Genomic DNA, 26731 nt, shown 5'->3' with positions numbered 1-26731 from the left:
ATGGCCGTAACACTTTACCGTGCTACCACCAACGCCACCACTCCACAGCAGCCCGCCATCACCACCCGCTTGCCACTTACCCACCACACACACCAACACCATAAAAACGAAACGCACCGCGCTAAGCAAAAGTCCCCACCATGCTCACCGTGCAAAACACACCACTTCCACCACACCCTCCCACAGCAAAACGAAAGAAAAACTTCAAAACCCATAACCCCGTACCAAAACGCCCGTCCACCACCATCCACTAACCTACCACCACCGCGAAAAAACATCCGTCTCCCTCCCTCCACTTTCACTTATCTTTCACGCCGCGAAAGTCACCACCACCAGTACCACCAGCTTCGCCATCGCCACGCCGCCCGCCGCCCCCACCGGCCACCACGCCCGCCCCACCGCCGCCGCCGCCACACCGCATCCGCCCGCATCGCTTCACCACCCACGCATCCGCCACCGCCGCCCGCCACGCATCCATCCGCCCGCTGTCACCATCCGCCCCGCTTCCCGCTTTACCCACCGCATCATCCACCGCCATTTCCACGCGCCATCACGCTTTATCCACCACCGCATCCGCCACCGCCCGCCGCCGCCCCATCCGCCCCGCATCATCCATCGCTATCCCCGCCACCGCATCCATCCACATCCGCACCGCCCATCACCCGCTCCATCCCGCTCCCGCTTTATCCACCACCGCCACATCCATCCGCATCATCCATCCGCTATCCCGCCACCGCATCCATCCACCATCCGCTTTCCCATCCCAGCATCCGCCACCGCATCCATCCATCCACTTCTCCACCACCGCATCATCCCCATCGCCAGCATCGCCATGTCCGCTTCATCGCTTACACTTCCATCCACCACGCCCGCATCCATCCCACCACCATTTCCATCCGCTGCTCCATCACGCGCCACCCGCATTTCGCCACACGCTCCATTTCCACGCCCCTTATCCCCGCATCCATCCATCAACATCCACATCGCTCCATCCCCATCCAGCACCGCCACCACCATCCACCCACCAGCATCCATCCCTTTATCCACCGCAGCATCCGCCACCACCGCCATCCATCCACCGCATCATCCCGCTCAACTATCGCCCGCATCCGCCACCCATCCGCACCACGCCCTTTATCCATCACCACCGCATCCATCCATCCCGCTATCCCCACACCGCATCCATCCGCTTCCCCGCTCCATACCCCACCCCACACCCCATCCACCACGCATCTATCCGCCATCACAACACGGCATCCATCCCGCCCGCCCGCCGCCCGCCGCTTCTCCGCCATCCCCACCGCACATCCATCCATCCCCACCACACCATCCATCCGCCCGCCCCACTTCCGCCACCACCATTTCGCTCGCTTGCTCCATCTACGCTTCTCCGCCACCGCATCCACCCATCCATTTCCCCATCCAGCATCCCCATCCCCGCCGCATCCATCTTCCAACTATACCACCATCCACCACTCCCCACCCCACTTCTCCAACATCGCTCCTCACCGCCACTTCCATCCACCGGATACCCATCTATCCATCCATCCGCTAGTCAAGATGGAAGTCTGCTGACCTCCAAATCACTCTGAGCCCACCATTTCCAAGCTGACCTTCCGTCTCCCAACAAGTCCGGGATGTTGGCCCACACCACGGGAGGGATGGAAGGCCATACCTGTTCACAAGTACCCGGTGCTCCGGAGGGCAGACACTACCCCACCCCTCCCACCTTGTGTACACTGTTTTCCAAGATGCTCCCAAAAGGGTCATATGATCTCCATGAGTGATGACTCCCGATTTCTAAATCTTGTCTTTTTCAATGATTCCAGTGCCGGATCTGAGTCTTCCCCTCCGGTCTCCCAACCCTTCCCATTAGTGTGGGTTGGCTCTGGGGTCTGGATGGTGTTTGCTCACTCGAGGTCATTTCCCAAAGGTGCCATCAGCCCTAGCCCACCATCCCCGGGCCTTGGGGCTGGCCGGGGACTCATCGGGGAAAGAGGCCGAGATGTGGCAGGCTGGGCGGCTACCATGGCGGCCCGCTTCTGGCCCCATCTAGCTCTCCCCTCGCTTCTGTGCACAAGAACCAGGTCTAGCCTTAACCAAGCCGTCAGCCCATGGCCACGGCTCAGGAAGGCATCACGAAATGTGACCATGAGATCCATCCACCGACAGAGCAGAGGACAGAAGCCAGTCTGCCTCTCATTCGGGGACCGCCACAGCCCCTGCTGGGCCAGGCCTCTCAGAACCTCCTGCCATGGGGGAGGGGTGCACCCTGCTCTGTAAGACTGAGCCTTGAGCCCTGTGGGCCTCTGCCCACCCTAGACTCACACAGGGCAGATCTCTACTCCCGCTTAAGAGGTTGTGGGGCAGGCCGAGGGCCATTCCTCAGCTGGGGAAGAAGATGGGCTTAGACTTCAGTCCTGGCTCTGAATTCTGCCCCAGACACAGTATGGTTCTAGCCAAGTCATTTAACCCTTCTGCCCCCTCCCTCCTTTGAAAAATATAAAGAGCTTGGGCTTGCCGGCTCCCCAAGGTTCAGCTTGAAATCTTTGATTCTACGGGCAAGGGAAAGACCCGAACGGGCCAAAGGTCTGGGCGTCGGGCTCAGTGACAACGGCCCCTTGGGGACCAGGTCCCGGGTCGCGTGTTCCGTGACTCTCACGTCTTCTGTGGAGCCCCGGCCCCCCGTCCCGCCCCAACAAACACAGAGCCTGAACACTCCCTTTGCAAAGAGGCGCTGTGTATTGGGTGCTGAGCCAGCCCCGGATGTCTGTATAAATAGCGTACAAAACCTGACAGTGCGGCAGCCTCATCTTAACAAAAATACTAAAAACTCATTAAAAATGGAGGCCGAGGAAGGGGCCAGGGCAGGGCGGGCAGCTCTTCGGGCGGCTTAGTAGCGTCCAAACATGTTGGTGTTGGGCTGAGGCTGGGTATCTGCAGAGATGAGAGATGATCAGGGCTGGGGCACCGGGGGGCAGAGGCTCAGAGGGCACAGGGGGCAGAGGATCAAGGGGGCATGGGGGGCAGAGGCTCGAGGGACACACGCTGGGGGGACATCGAGGGGGACAAAAACTTGGAGGGCACTGGGGGGGGGTCAGAAGCTCAGGGGACACCGGGAAGCACCAAGGGGGGGGATGCCTGACTTCTCCTCTCCCGCCCCCCCCCCCCCCAGGGGGCCTGCCCCTATAACCCAAGGCCAGGGCGGGATGGCTTACTGGAGAGCTGCTGCTGCAGTTGTCGGACCAGTGCCGCCGTCTGCTGCTGCTGCTGGGTCTGCTGGAGGCCCTGTCGCTGGAACTGAGGGGCGGCAGAGAGATGCCCATCACGCGTGTCCTCCCCGATCCTCCTGCTGCCCGGCACTTGGCACTCCCCGGCCTCTGGCCCACGCCTCCTCCCGAGCTTCCCCCCCGCTCCTCCCTGGCCCTGTCCCTGTCCCACTCACAATGGGCTGCATGCCCAGCCCGGGCGGCTGTCCCTGAGCCTGGGGCTGTGGCACGGCGGCTACCTGGGGCTGCGGCTGCGGCTGGGGCGGCGGGGGTGCAGCCTGCTGCTGTTGCTGCTGCTGCTGCTGCTGCTGCTGTTGCTGCTGCTGCTGCTGTTGCTGTTGCTGCTACAGGGATAGAGAGAGGGGCCATGATTGACACGGATTTGGGGGCTGAGGGGAGAGGGCCAAGTGAAAGGGAGTGGATGGGGAGCTGGGAGGAATCTCCATTTTGCCCTTCGCCGGGGCTTTCGAGAGTGCCTAACGAGTAGTTCCTTGGGGACTCCCTCTTCCCAGAACCCCTAGGGAGCCTAGCCAGGACCTACGGGCTAGTCTCTGAGCCTCAGAGCCCTGGCCTTGATTCATCCTGGCGGGTAGGACGGGGTAGAGAGAAGTTGCTAAGATCAAGGTCCCCACAGACTCAGCTGAAAGCCTAGGCCCGAGGCCAGCCCCAGTGCCCACTCACCCTCAGTATCTGCTGCTGCTGCTGCTGCTGCCGAATGTGGTACTGCTGTTGCTGTTGCTGCTGCTGTTGCTGTTGCTGCTGCTGCTGCTGTTGCTGTTGCTGCTGTTGCTGCTGCTGCTGCTGCTGCTCAGGCAGGATGGGGCTGGGTCGGACCCCAGCGGGGACCCCCTGAGCACTCAAGGGGGTCATGGTCCCCATCATGGATGTTTGCTGTAGTGACTGGTGGGCAAACCTGCAGGGCAGAGAGCCAAGGAGAGGAAAAGGCTATGGTCGCCTAGAGCCCAAAGGACTTCCAGGGTCATTTTATCCATCCCCCTGTCTCCCAGAAGCAGTCTTCCTGGCCTCACAGACAGAGCAGCCTCTTGCTCTTAAGAGACCTCCAGGGGGAGAGAGAGACTGCATTCTGGCACCTCTGCATTGTCTGCCCGAAGTCCACACAATTCTTCCCAGTGGCCGGCTGCAGCCAGTTTTGTGTCTGAGCTTTTGGGGGGGGGGGGGGCGTGGTAAGGAAAGCAGGCCTTGGGAGTAGAGGCCGTGCACACATGGGAAGGGACATTCATCGAGCCCTTTTCTGGGGCCTTTCCCCCACCCCTCCTCCCTCTCTCCTTTCCAGACTAAGAAGCAGGAAGTTTTCACTTCATTTCCAGCCCTCCATGTATGCTCTTTCTTTGGCTCTTCTTCCTTCTGCTTCTCCTCTGACTGCCCCCCCTCTAGGAGCCCCAGGCCATTAGCCTTTTGCTCTTGCCTCTGACCCTTTCACTCCCTTAGAGGACTCGGCTATTTCCCAGCCTTCAACAGTCATGCCTACAGCGACCAGTCCCAAATAGAGCCCCAGCCCTGCGGCATCAAGCTTGTGCACATACCCCGGTTTTTGACTCCCGGTTTCCCCCCAAATAACCCCCTATCCCCAACTTATTGGCCGGCCCTTCAGAGGCCTGCCAGTAGAAGCCAGTTCCCTCCTTCCCCCCTCCCAGGAGAGTGGGGCCAAGCTACAGGACGGCCAGGTTCACTGTTGGCCACAGGCCCTCTGGGGGTCCGGGCACTGACGTATGCCGGCAACAGGACTCAGAAACATCCAGAATGCTTTGGAAAAGGCAAAGCGAACCCAATGCAAGCGGTCACTGTCCGCCTCCGAGCAGCCGCCATTTCTGTTAACGGGCCTCCCGGGCCTGAAAGGTCCAGCTCTCCTCAGCTTTCAGCCGTCGAAGCCTTAGTGTCCTGTATAGTTCTCAAAATCAACTCTCCCTTTTCCATATCTGCTGCTGCCCCAACTAGTCCCGATTGTCATCCCTTCCCTTTGGGCTCAATATGGCAGCTTCCTAGAGCTTCCCCCCCACCCCCCCACCGGCCACTGCCATCCTCTTTTTCCCATCAGCCCTCTTATGCATTACTGCTGGCATATTAATGTTCCTAAATTACTTATTTCTTCAGGTCATCACCCTCATCAAAAACTTCTCATGGCTCCCTTTTTCCTCCTGGATCAGGTCCAAATATTCAAGGCTGGCCTTCAAGGCCTTCAATCAAGAGATCCCGGCTTTCTTAGTCCATCTCCCAACTCTCCCCAAGACAATCCCTACCTCCAATTTACAGCCAACTGCTCTGCTGCCCAAGGCCCCTCTCCCCACTTCGGCCTCCAGGGGGACGGCCACTCCCATCTCTGGATGATGACGCCCACCACCTCCTCCTCCATGCTGCCCTACTATCAGCCAGATGCCACCCGTCCTCTCCCTGTCAGCCCCCAGGCTGCTCCAGGCCACGTTACTGACGTAGCACGGAACACGGGAGAGAGCTCCGGGTCGGGAGGCCCAGCTGGGGTTGGCATCCCAGCCTCAGTGCCTATCTGCCAGCACGGCCCCGGGCAAGTCTCCTGACATAGCTGGACCTCAATTTCCTTGTCTCCTGGAGGCTCCCCTCTAGTACTTCCTTCATGCTGGGGAGCCCCAGTTCCCAGACTCTCGGCTTTTTCCTTCCCTGCACTGGCCGGACCCACAAGGTTCCTGGACTTTGTGGACCCTCACTGGGATCTAGCCACCAGACTTAGTGGGGGCAGAGGGTTCACTTGCTTTCCTGTGTCCTGTGAAGTTGGTCTTCTCGGACTCACTGAGGCTAGGGTCACTCTGAATCTACTCCTCTCTTTTGAGAGACAGTGTGGTACAGCATAAGGACCCGAAGGCTTGGAGTCAGGCTCCAATCCCGCCATGGTCCTCAGGGTGGCCATGGTCGAGAGGCTTCCTTCCCTTCTCAGGTCCACACTTTCTTCATCTGAAAAATGGGGCCCGGGACGCCTCCCTCTCTCCCAGATGCTCTGACAGCGATCAATGGGGACAGTCGTGGGGGTCGTTAGATTCCTGCCATCACAGTGGCAGCTTGGACCCGGTGCTGCTGCCCAATCCGAGGGTGACTGGCTCAAGGCCTCCCCACGCCCGCACTCCAGCTGGCCCCCTTTTCCTTTCCCTTTCCGATCCCAGAACATCCCCAGGGCTCTTGGGGCTGGGGGCCTGCTCCTGGGGGGAGTCCGGCCAACCTTCGAACTCCCCACCCAAAGGCACGTCCGGGTTGGTATCTTTGCCCTACTCTAGGTGGCGTGGCCTCTGAGGGCGGGGACTGGGCCGGAGTTGTGCCCGATCTCATCCCAGTGCTGACCTAGCAGCATACAGGCCTGGGTGGACACTGGCTTGCACATGCGCACACACACACACACACACACACACACACACACACACACCCTTGGCAGCTCTCTAAGTCAAGAAACTCTTGGGCCATCAGCAGACTGCATGACCCCGGAGGCCCCTTTGAACTCTCAGATCCTGGGGCCGGAGGGCACATGAAGTTTATTGGAACTTTAAGGCCCACGACCGATAGTCCCGAGACCGCACAATACACACGTTCCTAAGCCAAAAGGACCTCTGCCATCAGGGGTTCCCCCACCTTACCCGTTTTTTCCCGGCCCCTGGTTGGGAGCCCCCGTCAATCCCCTAGCTACCTTTGAGTGGTGGGCAGTCCGTGCCCATAGCCTGGGGCCTGCTGGTGCACATAGCCACTGGGCCTCTGCTGGAGGTGGCGGGCAGGGTCCACGAGAGTGGGGTTGGCGGCAGGATGAGGGCTCTGATAGGGCTGGCTGGAGTAGCTGGGGGGCACCATCGTGCCTGCCGGCCCGGTGTGCTGCTGCAGTCCGATGTGGGAACCATAGGGAGTGTAGCCCTGGAGAGGAGGGCGAGATGGGTCACGGCCCAGAAAACTCCCCACTCTTTGGTCCCCTGGCCCCTCCTTCTTCCTCCTGCCTTACCTGGGAGGCCTGCAGTGAGCCATAGGAGGAATTCGGGGTCATCTGGCGAACAGGTGGTTGGCCTAACATCCCCTGACTCTGGAAGGGGAAAGGACATGGAGCCTTGACCTGCTGCCCCTCCCCTTTCCCCACGGTTCAAGGTCCTGTCTGGATGGCGCTGGGATGGCTCGGGGCCTGTTCCAACGCCCTCCCCGGCCCACGGACGCCTCTCCCTCACGCCCCTCTCACCAGCTTGGCCTGGAGCTGCTGACGTAGGAGTTGGCCCTGCGGCACCGGAGGCTGCTGTTGCCTGTACACGGGAGTCTTGTAGGAAGGGTCGATGCTGATGACCCCAGTTATGGGTGAAGGCAGCACCCCCGAGTACGATGGCCGGGTCTGGAGCTTGGGTACTGGCATCCTTACTGGGCGATATGTGGTATCCAGGCGGGGGCCCCCTGGCAAGGAGAAGAGCACGAGGCTCGGACGTATGCCCAGGGCTCTACTGGGGGTGGTGGGAGCAAACCGCAGCGGCCGACCACTTGGGCTCTCTGGCCTTTGCCTTGGGCTCCAGGGCCAGGCGGCTCCCAATTCTGCCAAGGGCAGGCGGGGGGCGGCCAGACAGCCTGCCAAAAGGCCCCATTCGGCCAGCTGCCATCACCACCACCCCCGCCCCTCCGAGGCCAGCACTCACCCGCAGGCAGAGGCTGGTTCTGGGTGTAGAGTGTCACGGGTGTCTGAGGGTAGCCAAAGCGAGAGATGGAGCTCCCGGGGGCGTGATGCAAGAGATCAGTAGGTACCGGAACATAGGAGCCGCTGCGTCCTGGGCCCAGCCCGTAGTCCTGTACGTGGTGGGGGAGAAGAGAGAGGTGGGATGAGGGGATGGAGAAGAGTGAAGCCATGACACCAGATTGTTTCGTGACTTAAGTGCCCTCCTCGCCTCCCCAAAGATCCTGACCCCGGGCCCCCAGCCTGACCTCCGTCTTGTTGGCTGCCTGAGGACGCTTCTTGCTCTTGGGGGGCTTCTTCTTGCGCTCCTCTGTGCTGGGGGGAGCCGGCCCAGTCTTGTCAGGCTTGGGGGGCTCAGGGGCCTTCTTGTCTGGCTCCAGAAGGACCGGGGCAGGTGGCTCCTCATCCTCCGGGGGCAGTGGCAACGGCTCCAAGTAGTAGGACCGGGGCCGAGGTCGAAGATGGGTGTGATAGAGCAAGAGGCGCTGCTGCTCCTCCCCCCTCGCCACCCGCCGGTCCACACGCACTGTCCCGAACCAGCCCCAGGATAGAGGGGCTGAGGGTTTCAGTCCTTCAAAGAGATCCCAGGGTGAGATCTTCTGCTTGGTGGAGACTTGGAGGCCCTGCCCAGACAGAAAGAAAACCCGGGTGAAACCCCAGAAACTCAGGGCACACCAAGGGGCAGAAAGCCGGCGACTCCGGGAGAGGTGGACCTGAGGCTACAGAAGTGGGCGGAAGCAGATGAGAAAACGTTGTCTGCCCATAACGGGAACCTCTTGCTCTGTGGGCACTTAGGAACTGCCTGCTGAATGGAACATTCCCTTCCATCTTGTTAGATCTGGCCCAGAACCGGGCCGTCTACCTGGGCCGGCTACGGCGAGGGTTGGGACGCAACTCACCTCGAGCAAGGGAGTTTGTGTGGGCCACAGAGGGGGATGGAGAGGGTGCCCAGATGTGTGTGTGTGGGGGGGGGGAGTGGGAGAGGGAGGGCGGGGGGTGATTGCCGTTCCGAGCAAGCACTGAGGCCACTGGGAAAGTCGGCAAGAGTGTCCTGCTGAGGCCAAGGCCAGGCAGGGGCTCACGGCCAGGGCGGGTGGGCGCGTGAAAGGGAGTGGGACGTGCCTCCTTCTTGAAGATGGAATCAAAGCCGGCGATCTTATTGCCTTTGGTGTCAATAAGGGAGCCCTGTGGCTCGCAGGTGATGACGTCCCGCGTTTGCTTGGGCAGCGGCAGGAGTTGGCGGACCTTCTCCAGACTGTCTGACTGGCGTTCTCCCAGCTCCTTCTGCAGGCGCGAGAAAAGCCAGAAGGGCACGGGGTCAGGAAGCACCCGGCCCCCCAGAGCCGGACCCAATGGCTTGGGGCGCCACAGCCGAAGCCCAAGCCCAAGTTCCGGGTCCCCACTCACCCGTAATTTCTTCACCAGATTCATGTATGCCCGTTTGTTTTCCTCCATGCTTCCCTGAGAGATGCTGGACATGTCCGCGGCCAGTGTTCCATTGATCAGCACGCTCAGCATGTCCAGCACGGTGGTGAAGAGCTCGCTGTGGGAGGGGGCAGCACACGCACACGCACGACACATGCACGACACACGCACGACACACACCCACAGAGCCAGAGAAGGGGGGCACAGGGGCAGGGTTAGCACAAGGCCCCTGCCAGAATCGCTGCAGTACCACCGGGGGGTCCCAGAGTCAAGGTGTCCGTGGGAGTCAGAAGGGCCCCTCACTCTCTCCCGGCTCAGCCCTGGCACAGAGCAGCGGCTCAGAGGATGCCCGGGGGGCAATCGGGCCAGGCGGGCATCAGACCAGGGCCATTGGGTACAAGGGCCGGGACCGGGGGGAGCCATTACTTGTTGGACTGCATATCCACGGTGCCGCTGATGATGATCTCCAGGAGCAGGACTGCCCATTCAGTCGTCTGCTGGGTGCTTCTCTGGACTGTGTCAAACATGCCCCCGACCTGCCGGGCAAAAGCTGATTGAGATGGCGGGCCCTCCCTGGCGGTGGGTTTAAGGCACAGCATGAAGCCTCGACTCCACCCCAGCCTGGCTGTCCCGCCTTGAGAATAAGGGAGCGGGGTGGGTGGGGGGATGCGGGGGGGAGGGCCTAGCAGATGCCCAAGTAGCCTCACTGTGCCTTGCATCATGTGGGCAGCACCCGACCTGGGCTCAAGCCTGCCAGCCCCTGCCAAACTAGCCCGGTGTGCCAACCCACCCTCTACCCCACTTGGGGGCAACTTGTGTTCCGGTCTGCCAGGGCTCCTGCTCCCTCAGTGTGAGTCCCAGCCCCGAACCCTGGCCCCCAGAGCTCACCAGGTTAAGCCTCAGCTTCAGGGCCTCATGCATCAGCTGCTTGGGCTTGCAGTTATCCAAGTACTGGTCATCCCGCCAGTTGTTAACGATCTAAGAAAAAGCCAAGGAGAGCCCCGCCATTGTGGAACAAGCGGGCGGGCAGAGGCCACCCCCGGGAAGCACGCCACGCGCCCCCCTGCCCCTCAAGCTGCCCATGGACAGCTGGCTTGGGCCCGCTCTGTGTCAGCGTGCGTACCTGGTGCACCTGGCTATAGAGGGAGGTCAGGAGGCCCTCCCGCTGCTCATCTTGCCCTTTCAGACAAGTCAGCACCAGCGACAAGAAGGGCTGCTGGCTCAGCAGAGACATGCTAGTGGAAGAAACGGGGGACGAGGGAAGGACAAGGGAACAGAGGCGGCTGATGGGGCTCCTGGGGCTCCCTGGCACAGCTCCCTCCTCAGAGCTGCCGGGCCAGGTCTGTCCCTTCATCTTATCTCCCACCCAGCTGCCAGCCCTGGATCAGTTCCCTTTAATCTCCTCCAGCCCAGGGCCAGCCCTGGATCCCCCCACCCCCCCCCCGGTCACCCACTCACCTCTTCTGCTTCTGCCGATCCCGTTCCTTTCGGGAGGAGGAGCCCAGGTGCTGCCCCTTCTCCAGCTCTTCCCCGGCAGCTTTGAGCACGTGGCCTTGCACGGAGGTGGGCAGCTTGGCAATGAGCGGGGCCACTAGCCACACCCCAGAACGCTCCAGGGAGCTGGGGCGGGGGGAGGAAGGCAGATATGGCTGCGGTGGGTCGGGGCGAGAGGAACGTGGCGCACAGGGCCGGCAGGGATCCCCCTCCCCCCCCCGGGCAGCCGTGCCAGGATCTTCCTGGGGCGGTCTGGGGCCCGAAAGGCTTTTCCCCCACCTGAGTACAGGCTTAGCCTTGTTGTTGCTGGGGGGCACCGTGGTGGCGGGGCCTCCTGCGGCCGCCCCCGTCTCCGCCGACTGCTGGAAAACCTCAATGGTGGCCTTGGCAATGTTCTCCAGGAGGGAGTTCATCTCCTGGGGAGGACGAGGGGGATGGGAGGGCTACATAGCCAGCTGGAGGCGCAGGAGGGCAGATGGTGGGAGGTGATGGCAGGGGTGGAGGAGGAGGAGGGCAGATGGCAGGGTGGGGGACAGGACTCCATTGGAAATCCTGCCCTCCAGCATGTCCGTTTTCTCCACCGCCCCCCCCCTGCTCTCAGCCTGGCCTCCCCACTTAGATCACCAGGCCCCGAAGCTGACACGCCTCAGGCCCGAGCCCCACTCGTGCCCATCGGCCCCCGTTTCTGTCCTTTCCCCTCCCCCTTTACCTCTCCCAGACCAGAAGCCCTGGAGTTGCCTCCCCCACAGGTGAGGGCAGGAAGGGGGAAAGGGGCGCTCCATCACTCACATTGTTGGGAGTCTGTTTGATCATGAGCTGCAGCTCCAAGGAGGACTGCCGCATGGTCCACTGGTCCAGATTCTGCAAGACAGGCCCGGGCCCAGCCCCACACCCCGGCCTCATTAGCCTCGGGCCTCTTCCTTCCGAACCCGGGCCTCCCACCAGCCCTCCCGGGAGCCTCACCCCCCTTCAGTCACAAACTTCCAAGTCTCAAGGGCAACGTGGGGGGGTTGAAATCTGCCCTCGGTACTCACTCAGCTTTGTGAACGTTCGATCTAGCCTCAGTTTCCTCGTCGATGAATGGGGCCTACATAAAAACTACCAAACCTCATGGGCTTTTACTGAAGTCAGGCTATTATAAAACCCTCAAGTCGGACCCAAATGGCAGCTGTTCTTGGTAAAGGAACCCAGAGGAGTGATCTCTTCTGCCCCTTCAGATAGAACAGCAGTAAACAGATAAACCCAGCAGCGCCATGAGGAGGGGCCGAAAGCGGGCCAGGAGACCCAAGCTGCAATCCCCACTCTGACCGGTCACTTGACCTCTACGTGTCTCAAGTTTCCTCATTTGTAAAGTGGGGATAACACTTGCAGTCCTATCTCTGAGGGGGAACGCCGAGGAACTGGGTTGGGGTCAAACAGCGCATTCACTCCGGGCATCCCGTGGGGGATGTGCTGTGCCGGGCCCAGAGTAGAAAGGGGAGCTGGAAGTGTACTTATCACAGCCCAAATTTAAGCCACTGGGGTAGGGGTGGGGGCCCGGGTCCAGGGGATAGTACCAGCCCTGCCTGGACCAGGAACGGCCTGAGGCAGTGTGATCCTGGGCGAGCCACAGTAGCTCTGTGCCCACCTGAGCTTCCTCAAGTGGAGAATGGGGACAAGATGAATCAAAATCGGCATTCACTCCCATGGCTACTGTGTGTGTGTGTGTGTGATCCCTACCAGCCCCGTGTCTGAGGGCACAAATGGCCTCTGTGTAAGTGTGACACGTGGGACCTAAGGCCACACCAGAGCCCGCTCACTCACTGACCACCGTGGTCCCTCACGGAGGGGGTGCCGCTGAGCCCCATCGGGCCCCCACCCCGGCATGGACGTCCTCCTCAGGCCAGGTGAGCCGCTTGCCCCTCAGCCTCGCTCTGCCCCTCCCCTCGGCCCCCACTGGCCCTTCCGTTGCTTCCAGGGGCACGGCCCGCTCTCCTCGCCCAGCACCTCGGCTGCCCCTCTCCCCTACCTGGAGAATCCGCTTAATGCGCTGCCGCTGGGGGTTGTCCCCGTCCTCGTTGTCCAGAAGCCGATGTGGGTAGCAGATGAGCTGCATGAGGCGCTGGGCCTGGGCACTGCTCAGCACGGGGTCCTGGAGGTCATTGCTGTCTTCACACAGGGATTTGAGGCAGCGTTCTCCTACCCACTCCTGGAGGAGAAAAGTCAGGGGGTGGGGAGTGGGGGAAGAAATGGTCATGGGGGGCACGGAACAGAATGAGAAAAGAATGAGTCAAGAGGACGAACCGTCGGATGGGCCAAGGCCTAAAGGGTGGCACTGACCTGCTGGCAGATGCTGCGCAGGACGTACTTGGCGTAAACATCCAGACTGGCCGTCTCCACCGAGAAGCTTCGACCCCCGGGCCTCCGGCCACCCCCGCCCTCCTCCTCGGGAAGCTCGTCCGCCCCCCCTGCCAGGGTGAAGCCCGAGCCCTTCAGCTCTGCGTCTCCTAGGAACCCAGGGAGAGGAAGGAACAAAGGTGGTCAGGCCGGAACACGGGCAAAAGGAAGGGACGTCCCCTCCCCTTGACCTGCCCTGGCTCCCCTTCAGCCTCCCCAAAGTAGCTACCCTGCAGAACAGGCCTTCTCAACCAGGGACCCCAGCACTGATTTCAGAAAACTTTCCGATGAGCCGATTTCAATCAATGGGGCTTCTCTGTAATTCTACGGGTTTCATTTTATGATTTCCAAGAAGGCAAGAAGGCGGGTGCACGGCCCACCCCAAACCGACTGTCCGAGGGGGTCCGTGATGCACGTGCTGGGCTCTGGGAGTGCCAAGACCAGCCTCTGCGGCTCAGCTGGGCCCGTGGCCACACTCCCCACACCCCCCACGCCGCCCCTGGCCCCTACCGAGCACAAACACGGCCTTGAGCACGGCAAACACAGCGCCATCCACGATGCGGTTCTGGGAGGCCGCCAACAGGTGCCGATCGCAGGAGGAGCGGATCCCGACGGCGGGCTTGTCTGCGGAGAGAAGGCTAGTCAATCTGAGAAGCAGGGACCAACCAAGTACCCACTGTGTGCCAGGCCCTGAGAACATACAGAAATAAAACCAGGCCCTACCCTCAAGAACCTTAAGGTCTACCGGGGGGAGATGCCTAAGGGAGGCCAAATACGTGCCAGGGCAGTGGCAGAAGCTGGAGAATACCAATGGGTGGGGAAGGGCCACACCTTGGGCCTGGCAGAGCTGAGGAGTCCCAGGGCGGAGGGGGAGATAGCACATGCCACGGGGAAATGCCCAAAGAGGGGACTAATGGGAAATGGGCCTTGCAAAAGCAGAGTGGAAACTCGAGGGGTTCACATCAGGGGGATTGTTCAGTTGGTTTCCAGTAATTCTCTGTGACCTCTTATGGGGTTCTTCCAGCTAAGACACTGGAGGGGTCTGACATTTCCTTCCCTGGCTCATTTTACAGATGAGGAAACTGAGGCAGACAGGGGGAAGTGACTTGGCCAGCTAGTAAGTATCTGAGGCCAGATCTGAAAACAGTAACTCTTGACTCAAGACACAGCACTGTGTACCTCACACCAGGGAACACCCAGCCGCCCTCACGACAGGGAACGGGATGGAACAAAGGAACAAAGTCAGTGGGATGCGCCAGGATGCCATCCCCAAAGCGTTAGCTAGCAAAGCCCAGCAGTCGGGCCCACTTACTACCATCGGCCTGGCAGGGGTTGAGTTGAGGCGTCTTAAAAAGATGGAGCAGGATTCGGCAGGTGAGGCGGGCACCCGGTTCGGAGTCCTGTTCACTGCAAGCTGGTAGGACAAAGCAACACTGCACTGAGAAAAACGCCAGAGGGCCCCAACCGGAGGGGAGGGCTGGGGCCGCAGGCTGTGGAAGCAGGGCGGGGCGACGAAGGGCACGGGGAATCCAGGAGCCAGGAGGCTGGCTCCCGGGGGTTTGGCAGGAGAGGTCTGGCCTCGAAGGCTGTGGGGAGTGCCTCTGGCCTGCTTAGTTACCAGCATTGAGCAGTGAGGGGATGGCTGCACAGCGGATGAGGTCCTCTAGGAGCAGGCACTGCCGGGCGATGAGGATGGCAACAAAGGTGGCGAGGGAGTCGTGAAAGGACAGGTCGCTGACCTGGGAAAGGAAGGGGAGCTCAGTGATCCAAAGTGACGGAAGAGCCAGGCCCGGCTGGTTGCCCTGCTCTGGCCCCTCACCAGGCTTAGCTAAGCGCTCTCTCTAGGCCCCCATCAGGCTTAGCTAGTTGTCCCCTCAGGCCTGTCTAGTCACCCCTTCTGTCCTTCCCACCAGGCTTAGCTAGTCACCCCCTCTGCCCCTCCAGACTCACATCCACATTGCAGAGCAGGTCATTGAAGCCACAGGTGCCATTATTAGAGGAGCAGCACAAGGCCTTGAGTACCCCGAGCCACTCGGCACTCAGGGCCTTGCAGTAACCGGTCAGTTCGGCACACAGGATGGCAATGTCGTTCACCCTGGGGAAGAGGGGTGTTCCTTGAGAAAGGTCGGGGTTCCCCCTTCTTCCCCGAAGCGGCCCCCAAGCTCCCTATAATGGCTGAACGGGACGCCCCAGGCCCGGGCCATACCGGTCGGGGTCGTGGTGGCCCACGCAGACATGCATGAGGGCATTGCACACAAAGCTGTATCTGTTGGCGGGGTTCTCGCTGAGGCTCTTGCCCAGCCCGGTGTAGTAGGTGAAGGTGTGTGCCGCTGGGTTCTCCAGCGTGTCGATCATGAACTCAGGGGCCCACCGCATGTTCGACTCCGAGGGCTCCACATTGCAGTAGATGGTGTTCTTCACCTTGGAGCAAAAGTCACTGGGGGGGTAGGGGACAAGAAGAGGAGAGGAGAGCCAGGGTGAGGGAGACCTGGGAAAGAGAGGGATAGGGCCTGGGCCCAGGAAGGCCACCCCGGGCTGGACAGGTCCCCTCTCACCTGAAGAGCTCCCCAAACTTGCTCTTTAGGTGGCTGCAGGAAGTATACAGATCATACAGGTAGGCTAGGATGCAGCGCTCTGCGGAGGAGCCATCCGACCGGTTCATGCCGTGTTTCACCACTCCGCAAAGACTTATGGGAACGAGAGGGGAAAGCAGGGTTAGCTCACGGGAGCGCCCTGGCGTCGTGGCCCAGGGCGAGAGGCGAGGGGGCCCCCGGCCTGAGGACGGTCCCGATCCTCTCAGCTTACCCCTCGAAGACCTGCGCCATCTGGTCCTGGTTGAGGATGAGGCAGGCGTGGTAGTGCCTCAGCACGGCCACGATACACAGGCACAGGCTGGTGGTGTAGCTGCCCACGAGGTCGGAGGACTTGAGAAGCAGTTCTGCCTCCACCACACTCAGTTCGTTCAGCAACTGCCAATACAGGGCAGGGAGGAGTTGAGAGGAAGGCCCCGGCCACCCCGTCGATGCCCTATGCCCTCTCCTCAGACAGAGTCCGCCTGGGATCCTGGACTCCTCGGCCCGTGACTGCCATTCCCCAGTGACCGGGGACGCGGGGACCACCTCCAGGGGAGGCTTCTCCCTGGCGACCCTGTCGGGGAGAAGGTGGGGGGGGGGCCTTCGGCCCCTCCCTCTCCTCCCGTGGGGATTGTCACAAAGCATCAGGGGGAGGTGGCGTGGCAGCCTTGGAGCGAGAAGCCCAGGGTCCCAGTCCCGACTCTGCCATTCCCTTCCTAGCTGCGCGACCTCGGCCAGGTCCAGGGCCCGCGATCTGGAGCGAGATCGCCACCACCTACCTCAGTCGCTCGGGAGGAAAGTGCTTTGGCAAAGTTAAGAGCTGGGAGGAGCGAGAGCCACCCGGGCTCCCAGCGCTCTCCGTGCCTTGGACCTGGCCTGGCCTGCTGCATGTGACCTCTTGCCCTCCAGCCCGCCCGCCCCAACTCCCCACCTGGATAGCAAAGTCGATGAGGCCACTGATGCTGAGTGAATATTCCATGAGGTCGAAAATGAACTGTACGTGCTGTACCAGGGGCAGGTGGTATGACATGCCAAGGGCAAAGCTTGTGATCTGCTCCAGAACATTCCGGGAGACCTGGGGAGGGCAGGGCAATGAGGCTGAGCGGCTGAGCTGACAAGCACCGGGACACGGGGGGAGGCGCCAGGGAGCTTCGGCTTGCTCGAAAGAAAAGAAAAGAGGCAAAAGGAAGAGCCAGGAGGATGGAAATGAGTGTGAGGAGCAGGCCTCGAGGTGCCATGGCCCGGCCTGGGGCCCATACCTGCGCCGTGACTTGGTGCTGATCATAATGGGACAGGTGCTGAAACTTGGAGAAGATGTCCTCTGCTGTGGGAAAGGCTTCGGGCCGACTCCGTCTCCTCTTCTGCCCGTCTTCCCCGCCTGGGAGGAGAAGGGACAGACAGTCATGGGGCGGAACACAGCCCAAGGGAGGCCCTGGGCCGCATCCGGGGCCTGTTTTGGATACGGCAGACACCAGAAACGTTGACGGCCGAGAGGTCGGGCGATGGCTTTCGAGGAACGGGTGCTAATGGAAGGACACGAAAGAGGTCACAATGGAAGAAATATGATCAATAGCCATCTTAAAAAAAAAAAAAAAAAAAGAATTGACCAATCTGAGAACCACAGAGGGTCCTCAAGTATCCCCTCCCATCCCCTGACCAAGCGCAGCCAACGGGGCAGAGGTAGGCCAGCTCATGGTGGGAGGGGCCGCAGGAAGGTGCAATGGCAGAGACTTGATTGTTCTGGAAGACAATTGGAGAGTGGGCAAGAGAAACTGCCAACTGACCCACCCCATCATGACTCGAGAGAGACGGCCTTCTGGGGAGGCCCGGAGCGGACAAGTGTCCCATCTGTGATCAGAGGGAGCCACAGAAAGACCGGGAGCCACTGAAGGAGAAGTGACCGGGTCACCGGAATGGAATGGAATATACCCATGGGATGAGTGAGAAGGAATGAGGAGAACTCCGAGGCACACGGGAGGATCGGAACAGATCAAGAACAGGGCCAAGGAAGCCGAGGCCAGAGCACATCACGCGCCAGGAGAGGGACAAAGTAAAAAGGCAAGCTGTTCCACAGCTGCCCCCCAGCAGACCTCCCTGCCAGCTAGTTGAAGGACAGCCTCCCACAAACAACATACAATCTAACTATTCCTGCTTTCTCAAAGGGAACTTTGGAAGGGAGCCGAGGAGATGTAGCGACTGGGTCCTGAGAAAATGCAGTGCTCTGCCTTTTGGAGGTTATTTGTTTCTATTTGTCTCTAATCACAAGAAAAATGAATAGACAGGGAGGCAACAGCCTCCAGGAAATGTACTCCTCTGAGGGGAACCTTCTGTCCTGAACCTCCCCAAGGACCCAACTGTTCCTCCTAGGGACTCAACAACCTCCCAGATTCCAAACTTCTCCCAGGGATCCAACTGAACCTTTTAGGGATATAGCTGAACCTCCCAGAGACCCAACTAAACCTCCTGGGGATATAGCTGAAGCTCCCAGGGACCAGCTTCTCCTCTCAAAGACCCAACTGAACCTCCTAGGGATATAGCTGAACCTCCCAGGGACCCAATTGAACCTCTTAGGGATATAGCTGAACCTGCCAGAGACCCAGCTTCCCCTCCCAGGGACCCAACTGAACCTCCTAGGGACCAGCTTCTCCTCTTAGGGACTCAACTAAATCTCCCAGGACCCAGCTTCTCCTCTCAGGGACTCAACCGAACCTCCCAGGGACCCAACTAAACCTCCTGGGGATATAGCTGAACCTCCCAGAGACCCAACTGAACCTCCTAGGGACCAGCTTCTCTTCTTAGGGACTCAACTAAATATCCCAGGACCCAGCTTCTCCTCTCAGGGACTCAACCGAACCTCCCAGGGACCCAACCGAACCTCCCAGGGACCCAACTAAACCTCCTGGGGATATAGCTGAACCTCCCAGAGACCCAACTGAACCTCCTAGGGACCAGCTTCTCCTCTCAGGGACCCAATTGAACCTCCCAGGGACCCAACTAAATCTCCTAGGGATATAGCTGAACCTCCCAGAGACCCAATTGAACCTCTCAGGGACCCAACTGAGCCTCCTAGGGACCAGCTTCTCCTCTCAGGGACTCAACCGAACCTCCCAGGGACCCAACTGAACCTCCCAGGGACCCAACTAAACCTCCTGGGGATATAGCTGAACCTCCCAGAGATCCAACTGAACCTCCTAGGGACCAGCTTCTCCTCTCAGGGACCCAATTGAACCTCCCAGGGACCCAACTAAATCTCCTAGGGATATAGCTGAACCTCCCAGAGACCCAACTAAACCTCCTGGGGATATAGCTGAAGCTCCCAGGGACCAGCTTCTCCTCAAGGACCCAACTGAACCTCCTAGGGATATAGCTGAACCTCCCAGGGACCCAATTGAACCTCTTAGGGATATAGCTGAACCTCCCAGAGACCCAACTGAACCTCCCAGGGACCCAACTGAACTTCTTAGGGATATAGCTGAACCTGCCAGAGACCCAGCTTCTCCTCCCAGGGACCCAAATGAACCTCTTAGGGACCCAACTGAACCTCCTAGGGACCAGCTTCTCCTCTTAGGGACTCAACTAAATCTCCCAGGACCCAGCTTCTCCTCTCAGGGACTCAACCGAACCTCCCAGGGACCCAACCGAACCTCCCAGGGACCCAACTAAACCTCCTGGGGATATAGCTGAACCTCCCAGAGACCCAACTGAACCTCCCAGGAACCCAACTGAACCTCCCAGGGACCCAGCTTCTCTTCTCAAGGAACCAGCTAAACAGGGCAATGAGAAGGGATGTTTCAGGGGGCCTGCAGCTCTTCCTGAAGGTTCTTAATGAGGAGCCCTGACCCCAAGAGGTCCCCGTCTTGGGGAAGATGACGAAGCAAGCTGCTTCAAGGGCCTTGCCACCTCGCTCACCCGTCTCTGCCGTGCCCTTGCGATTCAGCACTTTCAGGATATCCTTGGTAATCTTCTTGATGGCGTGGCGGGCATCATCTCTCTGCTTTCCCACCCCGAACAGGACCACCAGTCGCTGGTTGCACTCGTGGCTGCATGACTCCTCCTGCACGGTCCCAAAAGTCCAGTCAGACTCACCCAACCCGGCCCTGAGGCCACCCTCGATCACGGCCAAGCTCTTCCCTACCCAGCCCACCCCCGGGCACACAAGGAGACCAGCAGGAGGTAGCAGGCAAGTACCTGGGGGATGGGGAAGTGGGTAGCATACTGCACGTGGCGTGGCTGCTCATAGAGGATGCCCAAGGTGCCCTCCACTTTCTCCTTCAGTAGTGGTTTCATCTCTTTTTCACCATCTGGTTTCTCAGGGGATGGGCTGCCTTTCCCTTCACAGTGCATTGTGGGAGAGAACATCTGAGGAAAGATGAGAGCACACATCTGGAGATGAGGAGGAAGGCCTGGGGAGAGAGAAAAGCCAGGCGTAGGGGAAGAAGAGCGGAGGAGCGGACCCCGCCACGACCAGAGCCCGACTTACCGGGAAGTCGGGCTTCTCCATGTCCTCAAAGAGTGTGCTGGATCCAGGGTCGATGTCCATAGACTCGGAGAGTCCGGGATCCTGAGGACACGAGCAGATGCAGCCCGTGAGGGTGAACACTTCCTTACCGCCCTGCTTCCAGGGGCACGTGCCCAGGTTCCAGGGGCAGCAGCCAAGGCCACGAAGCACGGGAGAGCCCACTCACCTCTAGCTTGCTGCTGCTACTGCCTTCGGTGTCCTTCCGTTCGGGGTCATCCGGGGGGTCATCGAAGGGAGAGGGCGGGCGGGGCCCCGGGGCTCCAAAGGCCAGGTCGCCTCGGGAGATGAGGGTGCAGGTGTAGATGTTGTGGGAGAAGACATCATGGCGGATCAGCTCACAGAACAGGAGCACCAGGTTGAAGAACTCCCCCTTCTCCTTCGCTTTGGATCAGCTGCAGAGAAGAAGGGGTGGAGGAGGAGGCCCAAGGAAGAGGGAAGGGGAAACAGGGGCAGAGGCACCCGGGGGCCCCCCGGTGCCGTTGGATCCACATCCAACAGGGAGAGTTCGGGTCACCGGACAGCCGGGCCCTTTCGGGATTCAACATTCCCCACATGGGTCTTTTCAAGGAAATTTTTAGTAATTCTGCATGCAGGATTAAACACAAATGGGTTTCTATTTGATAGATAGGGAAACTGAGGCAGACAGAGCTAAAGTCATTTGCCCAGGGTCCAAGATTCCCATGGTAAAATGAACTAGGATTCATTCCGCCTGGGGTTATCCATTGAACCCCCAGGCCCTAAATGTGCCTGCAGACAACACAGCTGTCTTCTCAGGGTGTCCCTTGACAGTTTGCCAGGCCCAGCCAAATACTGGGGAGGCCCAGGCCCTGGTCCCAGAGGCCGAGCATGTTATGGGGGGGAGGGAGTGCGGGGCAACCATCCTTACTCAGCATGGGCGCCTGCGTGTCCAAGAACTGCAGCAGGACATCCTGGAAGATGGGAGCAGTCGGGGCAGACAGGGAGCCTGACGAGATGGAGCCCTTCTCGTCCACCGCCTCAGTCTCTCCACAGCGCTGCCAGGGGAGGTGAGAGGGAAGGGATCTTTGGAGCCCCAGTTCTCACCCTCAACTCAGACTCCCCCCACAATTCGATTCGGCCTCCACCTTGCAGTTCTGCTCTCTTCCCCTGGCTCTCTCTGACCTGCATTATTCCTTTATCCTAGGCTCCCCCCTCACCTCAGCTCCCTCCCACTGGGTCCCCTCCCCTGGGCCCCCCAACTCCAGCTCTGATTAATCTTTGCCCTCTTAGACTTTCACCACTGACTCCAACTCGGGCCCAACTCCCTCGCCCTCAGCCAGTCTCGTTCTGTCTCTTTCCTCCCTTCTGACCTCTGCCTCGATCTCGGCCTGTCTCTTCTCCAAGAGCTTGGCGACGACCATGGCCCGGTGGCGGCCAGAACGCTTGCAGCTGACGGCCCATTCACACAGAAGCGCCACCACAGCATCGTCATCGGGGGAGATCTGGGAACGGGGGAGCCAGAGCCAGAAAGAGGAGAGAAAGAAGGAAGGGAACGCTCATGAAGCACCTGCTATGCATTGGGCACCACGCTAAGGTCTTCACTGGTCTCCTCACAGGAACCTCACAACAACCCAAGCAGTGGGCACTGTGATGACCCCGTTTTACAGTTGAGGAAACTGAGGCAAACCGAGTGACTAGATCACACAGCTAGCAGATGGCTGGGAACCAAATTTAGGTTCCTGCCTCGAGGCCCCACGCCACCCAGCTGCCAGACAGAGAAGAGTCAGCGGTCGGCACCAGTTTAGGGCCGGTAACATCGAGTCTGCAGACAAACAGCAGCCAGTTTCACGGCTCACCACTCCATTCATCCCTCTGTGGTCCAGGCCCCCTCAAGCCCCGGCTCCTGGCTGCCTACCTCGTGGCCGTCTTTACTGGGCCCTAATCCAAAGATGCGATTACACAGAGAGTCCAGGGAGTTGCTGAAATCGGAACGCTCAAAGCTGTGGCTGTCCAGCACTTCCAAAGTGTGAAGCACACGGCCTATGGTGAACCCTGCAAAGGAGGCGGTGGATTGAAGGGGCGGCCCCCCACACTGTGTGTCCCCACCCACTCGGGCACCAACCACACACCAAGGGACCTACCTGCCGTCGTCTCTTGGCATTTATCAAAGGACCAGCGAACTTCAACGGCCTGGCCCCGCTCCTTGATCTGCTGTTCGATTTCTCGTAATTTTGCCCGGACCTGCACCAAGAGAGAGGCGGCGGTGGACATGGAAGCCACGGCTCTCCAGACGGCCAAGAGGAGCAGCGCCGGGAGGGGCTGCTGGCAGGGAGGGTGGTGTCTCCCCCAGAGCCCACGCTACCAGTTAGTTAGAGTACCTGCTGAGTGAAGGCCGAGTTGCCACCGGGCATGGGCAAGTTGGAGGGAGCGATGGGCAGGTGGTCAAGAGGCGAGCCAGTCTTAATCCTGCTGTCGGTCAGTGAGTAGTGCCAGACGAGGGCGCTGGGGCAGCAGAGTAGGATGCTCTGGGAGACAAGCCGATGGAAAGGGCCAGTTACTGGGAGTCTCTTTTTGAGAAAAGCCCAAACCTGTCAGGATCCTGCCCGGCACCAGTCCTGCCACCTCCAATATGGAGAGTGGGCAGTTGAGCAGGGGGAGGCCTCCTTTCCTCCTCTACCCTCCCCCCACCCCCCACCCCCACTATATTCCTTTGGCTTGGGCCCCAGGACACCAATCTGGGCTGGAGGCCCGACTCCCGACCCCAGTGAGACATGCGACCCTAGCCACCCCCCAGAGGCAGCCCCTGAAGGCTCGCCACGGTTCGGCACTCACCTGAAGGATGCAGCTGAGCCCAAAAACCAGAGGGCGATGCTGGGGACACTGGAGCAATTCCCCGAAAGGTGTGGAGGGTTGGCTGCCGGCTGGGGGCTGAGGAGCAGGGGTCGGGGGCAATGTGCCACCGGGCTGAGTGGCGAGCACGTGGCCAGGGTGGCCGCTCACACCATCTAGCTGGAGGGCCAGTCTCCGAGTACAAAAATAGGCAAGCCGTCGAGAGAGGTACGCAGACTGAACAAACTCCCCCGAGTACTGTGGAGAGGACATGGTGCTTGGAATCACCCGAGTCCGGGCCCCTCCCTTCAGCCCGACCCCTCGCACCCAAGGCCTCTAGCTTCCATCCTACTGCCGAATCTCAGGCTCTGGGGGCTCACCCGTAGCAACAGAGGCAGCAAGAGCTTAAGCAGCTCATCCTCTCCAGGCCGGATTTTCTCAAAACACTCAAGGACCCAAGTCAGGAATTCATGCCGGTCCAGCATCCCATCCTGAAAGTATGGGGACAGGAGGAACGTCAGGGGGAAGGGATCAGCAGAATGGGACAGCCTGGGATTTCAAGGCAATCACAGCCAGCACCAAGTGCAACCTGGCTCCCTACTGAGCCGTGCTAGGCTCAGGCTAGGCCCGGGGGCCCCCGCAACACTTAGTCCATCCCATTTCCTGCTACCTGGAACATGAACATGGCCAGCTTCTCATTGTAGTCCCACTGCCGAAGGGCTGTCTCCACCTCGTGGGGGAGGGACCCTGAGGCAGAAACGCAGCTTCCAGGCCCTGGACGGTAGAACTCGGCCATCTTCTGCAGCTGCTCCCACAGATACTTGGTGATGATCTGGGTCCATTCTGGAAGCGGGATGGATAAAGGGACATTTGGAGTCAAGAAAGCCAGGTGGGGAGGTTGGGGGGGAGTTGTCATAAAGGGGCGGGAGGGGGTGCCTATGCCCTGACTTTGGCTTTACTCACCCATGAAGGGGTCAATGACATGCTTCTTCTTGACCTTGGTCTCGGTGATTGCCGCATAGTAGGCACAAGTCATCTTGATGAGCCAGGCAGCCCTCATCACGGGTACCGTGTACTTGGCCAAATAGCCAAACACTTCCTCCTTCTTCCCAAAGATGGGCACCTATGTGTGGATGCCAAAGTGACTGAGAATCCTAATGCTGCTGCTATGGAAGCCATTCTCCAGTCAACAGAATTGAGTCCCTCTGCTTTTGGGACTAGCTACAAAATCAGAGGCTATCCCTTCTTTCAAGGCCTTCCCGTGTTCTCTTAGGGGACATACAATAATAATAACAGGCTTATCAGAGAAGGGAGCACCAAGGACACACAGAACATGGCCACACAGTGTGCCCGTGGAGCGGGCTCTGAAGGACACAAGAGATTCCTAGGGAGCACCTTTGGGCCTGGGGAACTGGCTATGCATAAAGGGCAGGAAGACAGGAGATAGGTTGACGAGTGGGAGAAAAGGCAGAGGAGGCTAGTTTGGTGGCAACAAAGAGGACGGGAAGGGAAGCAGTGGGAATAGGAGCGGGGCCCCGAGTCAGCCCGGGACAAGGCGGGAACGGCAAGGGGGAGGGGTGGGAAGGGAGCCGGCAGCTGGGAGCCAGGCCTACAGGGCCCTAGAAAGCAAGGCCTCACCTTTTTGGCTAAGTGTGTGAGTGGTTTGGTGCCAGCCAAGTCTGTGAACCATGCGTGGATGGCACTCTGGGACCGAGCGGTGACCAGCCAAAAGTTATCTTTCTGATTCACCTGGGGCTTTCGGCGCCCCGTATCTGGAAGAGTGTTACAGCGAAGCTTCTCTGCGATGATGCTGCTGAAGTTGGAGCTGATCTGAGGGGGGAGGGAGAAGGAAGCACTTGGTCCAGAGGGCCCCTGGCCAGCCCCCTTTGGCAGATGGGGCAGCGGGCATACTTCAGTGCAGCCCACTTCTCCCAGGGGCCAGTGTTCCCCACCACTCCAGCTACCACCCCTCCTTTCTTTGGAGGCCAGTGGGAATGGGTTTGAAATCACCTGGGGAGGTTAGCTGGGAGAGCTGGCTGGCTAGGGGGTGTCCCTGGGAGAAATGGTTGGGGGGCTAAATGGTTTGCTGGGGGGACTCCCTCTAGGGCTAGAGGCAAGGGGGGGGAGGCTAAGTGAGAACTTACTGGGAGGGATTAGCTGAGAAGAACTAAGTGGGGGGGGGAACTAAGCTGAGGAGAACCAAGTGGGGGGGACTAGTTGAGGAGAAATAAGTGGGGGGCCTAGCTGAGGAGAACTAAGGGGGGGGATTAGCTAAGAATTAAGTAGGGGAATTAGCTGAGGAGAACTAAGTGGGGGACTAGCTGAGAATTGAGTAGGAAGGGAACAGTTGAGGAGAACTAAGTGGGGGGAATAACTGGAGAATTAAGTGGGGGGACTAAGAACTAAGTTGGGGGGGCTAGCTGAATCCTAAGTACTGAGAATTAGCTGAGGAGAACTAAGTGGGAGGAGAAGACTAGTTGAGAACTAAGTGGAGAGGACAAGTTGAGGAGAACTAAGGGGATTAGCTGAGGAGAACTAGGTGGGAGGGGCCTAGTTGGGGAGAATTAAAGAGGAGGACTAGTTGAGAACTAAGTGGGGAGGACTAGTTGGGGAGAACTAAGGGGACTAGCTGAGGAGAACCAAGTGGGAGGGGACTAACAGAGGAGAATTAAGTGAGGACTAGTTGAAGAGAACTAAGTGGGGGGGGGGGCGGGGAGGGAACCAGCAGCGGAGCTCGTTAGGGGCTCGGGAGGCAGCGGCGGGGTATGGGCGTGGGGGGGGGGGAGGTGCCGATCGAGCCCCTCCCAGCCCCGCGGCTCACCTTGGCCGGATTGAAGTTGACATTCTTGGCGCTGCCGTGCTCATCCCCGGACACGGCGGGCTGGTTGTTGAAGCCTTGTTTCACGTTCAGGGCGGTCAGCTCGTCCTGAGGGAGCAGGGGGGCCCTTGAGCTATCGGCGCTCCGGCTCCGGCGGGGGGGGGGGCCTCGCTGTCAGTTGGTGACAGTTAACGGCCGGCCGGCCGCCGGTCCCCAACTCTCCTGGGGGAGGGGGGCCCGGCCGGCCAACTTTGGCGGGGCGCCGCGGGCAGGGCCCGCGGCATCCTCCCGGACCCGGCGGACTAGGGACGGCGGAGGGCCCCCCCCCCCATCGCCCTCGGGTCCCCTCCCCTCCTCCTTTCTCCCTCCCTTCCCCTCCCCCTTCCTCTCCTCAGCCCCCTCCCCTCCCCCCCCCGCCCCCGGGCCGAGCCGGGCCGGGCCGCGCGCACCTCCTTCTGTTTGGGGTCCTGAGGGTAGACGTCGGGCGGGCCCAGCCGCGGCCGCTTCAGTGGCCGGTGCTCGTAGCTCAGGATGCCGAAGGCCGCCATCTTGGCCGGTAGCCCCAAGCAGCAGCGGCGCCGGCTGGGCCCGGCCCGGAGTGAGGAAAGCGAACGAGAGACGACTGAGGGCCGAGAGCGGAAGGGGGCGGGGGCAGGGGCGGGCGAGGGCGGGGAGGGGGCGGGCCCACAGCGGAGGCGGGTCAAGAGGCGGGCCCATGCTCTTGGGGGCGGAGCCGGAAGCGGGCCAGCGGTCTGGGCCGGCCAAGCCGGAGAGCAGCTTGGGATCCCGGAGCCACGT

The 26731-nt window shown here is 60.3% G+C and overlaps 2 protein-coding genes across 3 annotated transcripts; one reads left to right on the top strand and one right to left on the bottom strand.

Moving 5' to 3' along the window:
• LOC116420368 (extensin-like) lies at window positions 1-1575 on the top strand. The gene has a single exon (XM_031945084.1). It carries the CDS (start codon window positions 1-3, stop codon window positions 1573-1575), a length of 1575 nt encoding a protein of 524 aa, XP_031800944.1.
• A 1126-nt stretch (window positions 1576-2701) lies between these two features.
• Window positions 2702-26590, bottom strand: MED12 (mediator complex subunit 12). 2 transcript variants are annotated; one of them, XM_031944792.1, is made up of 44 exons: window positions 26383-26590; window positions 25937-26041; window positions 24754-24945; window positions 24079-24238; window positions 23786-23958; window positions 23496-23606; window positions 23119-23373; window positions 22665-22811; window positions 22428-22527; window positions 22202-22338; window positions 21657-21788; window positions 21206-21341; window positions 20495-20709; window positions 20290-20370; window positions 19998-20168; window positions 19719-19863; window positions 17069-17187; window positions 16741-16884; window positions 16042-16205; window positions 15792-15923; window positions 15443-15673; window positions 15187-15331; window positions 14855-14975; window positions 14549-14650; window positions 13747-13860; window positions 13180-13346; window positions 12869-13048; window positions 11650-11721; window positions 11140-11276; window positions 10825-10986; window positions 10490-10601; window positions 10255-10344; window positions 9793-9902; window positions 9349-9484; window positions 9064-9225; window positions 8190-8564; window positions 7907-8054; window positions 7465-7670; window positions 7237-7314; window positions 6934-7151; window positions 3951-4182; window positions 3509-3613; window positions 3219-3300; window positions 2702-2937 (listed from the first exon to the last, which is right to left on the bottom strand). In XM_031944792.1, the coding sequence occupies exons 1-44, from the start codon at window positions 26479-26481 to the stop codon at window positions 2894-2896; spliced, it is 6447 nt and encodes a 2148-aa protein (XP_031800652.1). In that variant the 5' UTR covers window positions 26482-26590; the 3' UTR covers window positions 2702-2893. The 2 variants fall into 2 exon arrangements, with proteins under 2 accessions (XP_031800652.1, XP_031800651.1); XM_031944791.1 differs by having other exon boundaries at window positions 3446-3592.
• Between the last annotated feature and the right edge of the window lie 141 nt (window positions 26591-26731).

This window comes from Sarcophilus harrisii, chromosome X (assembly GCF_902635505.1).
Source record: "Sarcophilus harrisii chromosome X, mSarHar1.11, whole genome shotgun sequence".
Lineage (NCBI taxonomy): Eukaryota > Metazoa > Chordata > Mammalia > Dasyuromorphia > Dasyuridae > Sarcophilus > Sarcophilus harrisii.
Note: the sequence above shows the minus strand (reverse complement) of the source record. Positions and strands in the feature narration are given on the sequence as shown.

Bases quoted from the DNA above. Each gene is read 5' to 3' on its own strand.
- LOC116420368 (XM_031945084.1), top strand. From the start codon at position 1: ATGGCCGTAACACTTTACCGTGCTACCACCAACGCCACCACTCCACAG.
- MED12 (XM_031944791.1), bottom strand. From the start codon at position 26,481: ATGGCGGCCTTCGGCATCCTGAGCTACGAGCACCGGCCACTGAAGCGG. The intron at 16,206-16,740 runs GTGGGGAGTTGG...CTGTATTGGCAG, and splicing joins TCATCGACTTTGCTATCCAG to TTGCTGAACGAACTGAGTGT. The intron at 10,602-10,824 runs GTGAGTGGGTGA...TTCTTCCACTAG, and splicing joins GATCGGCAGAAGCAGAAGAG to CATGTCTCTGCTGAGCCAGC.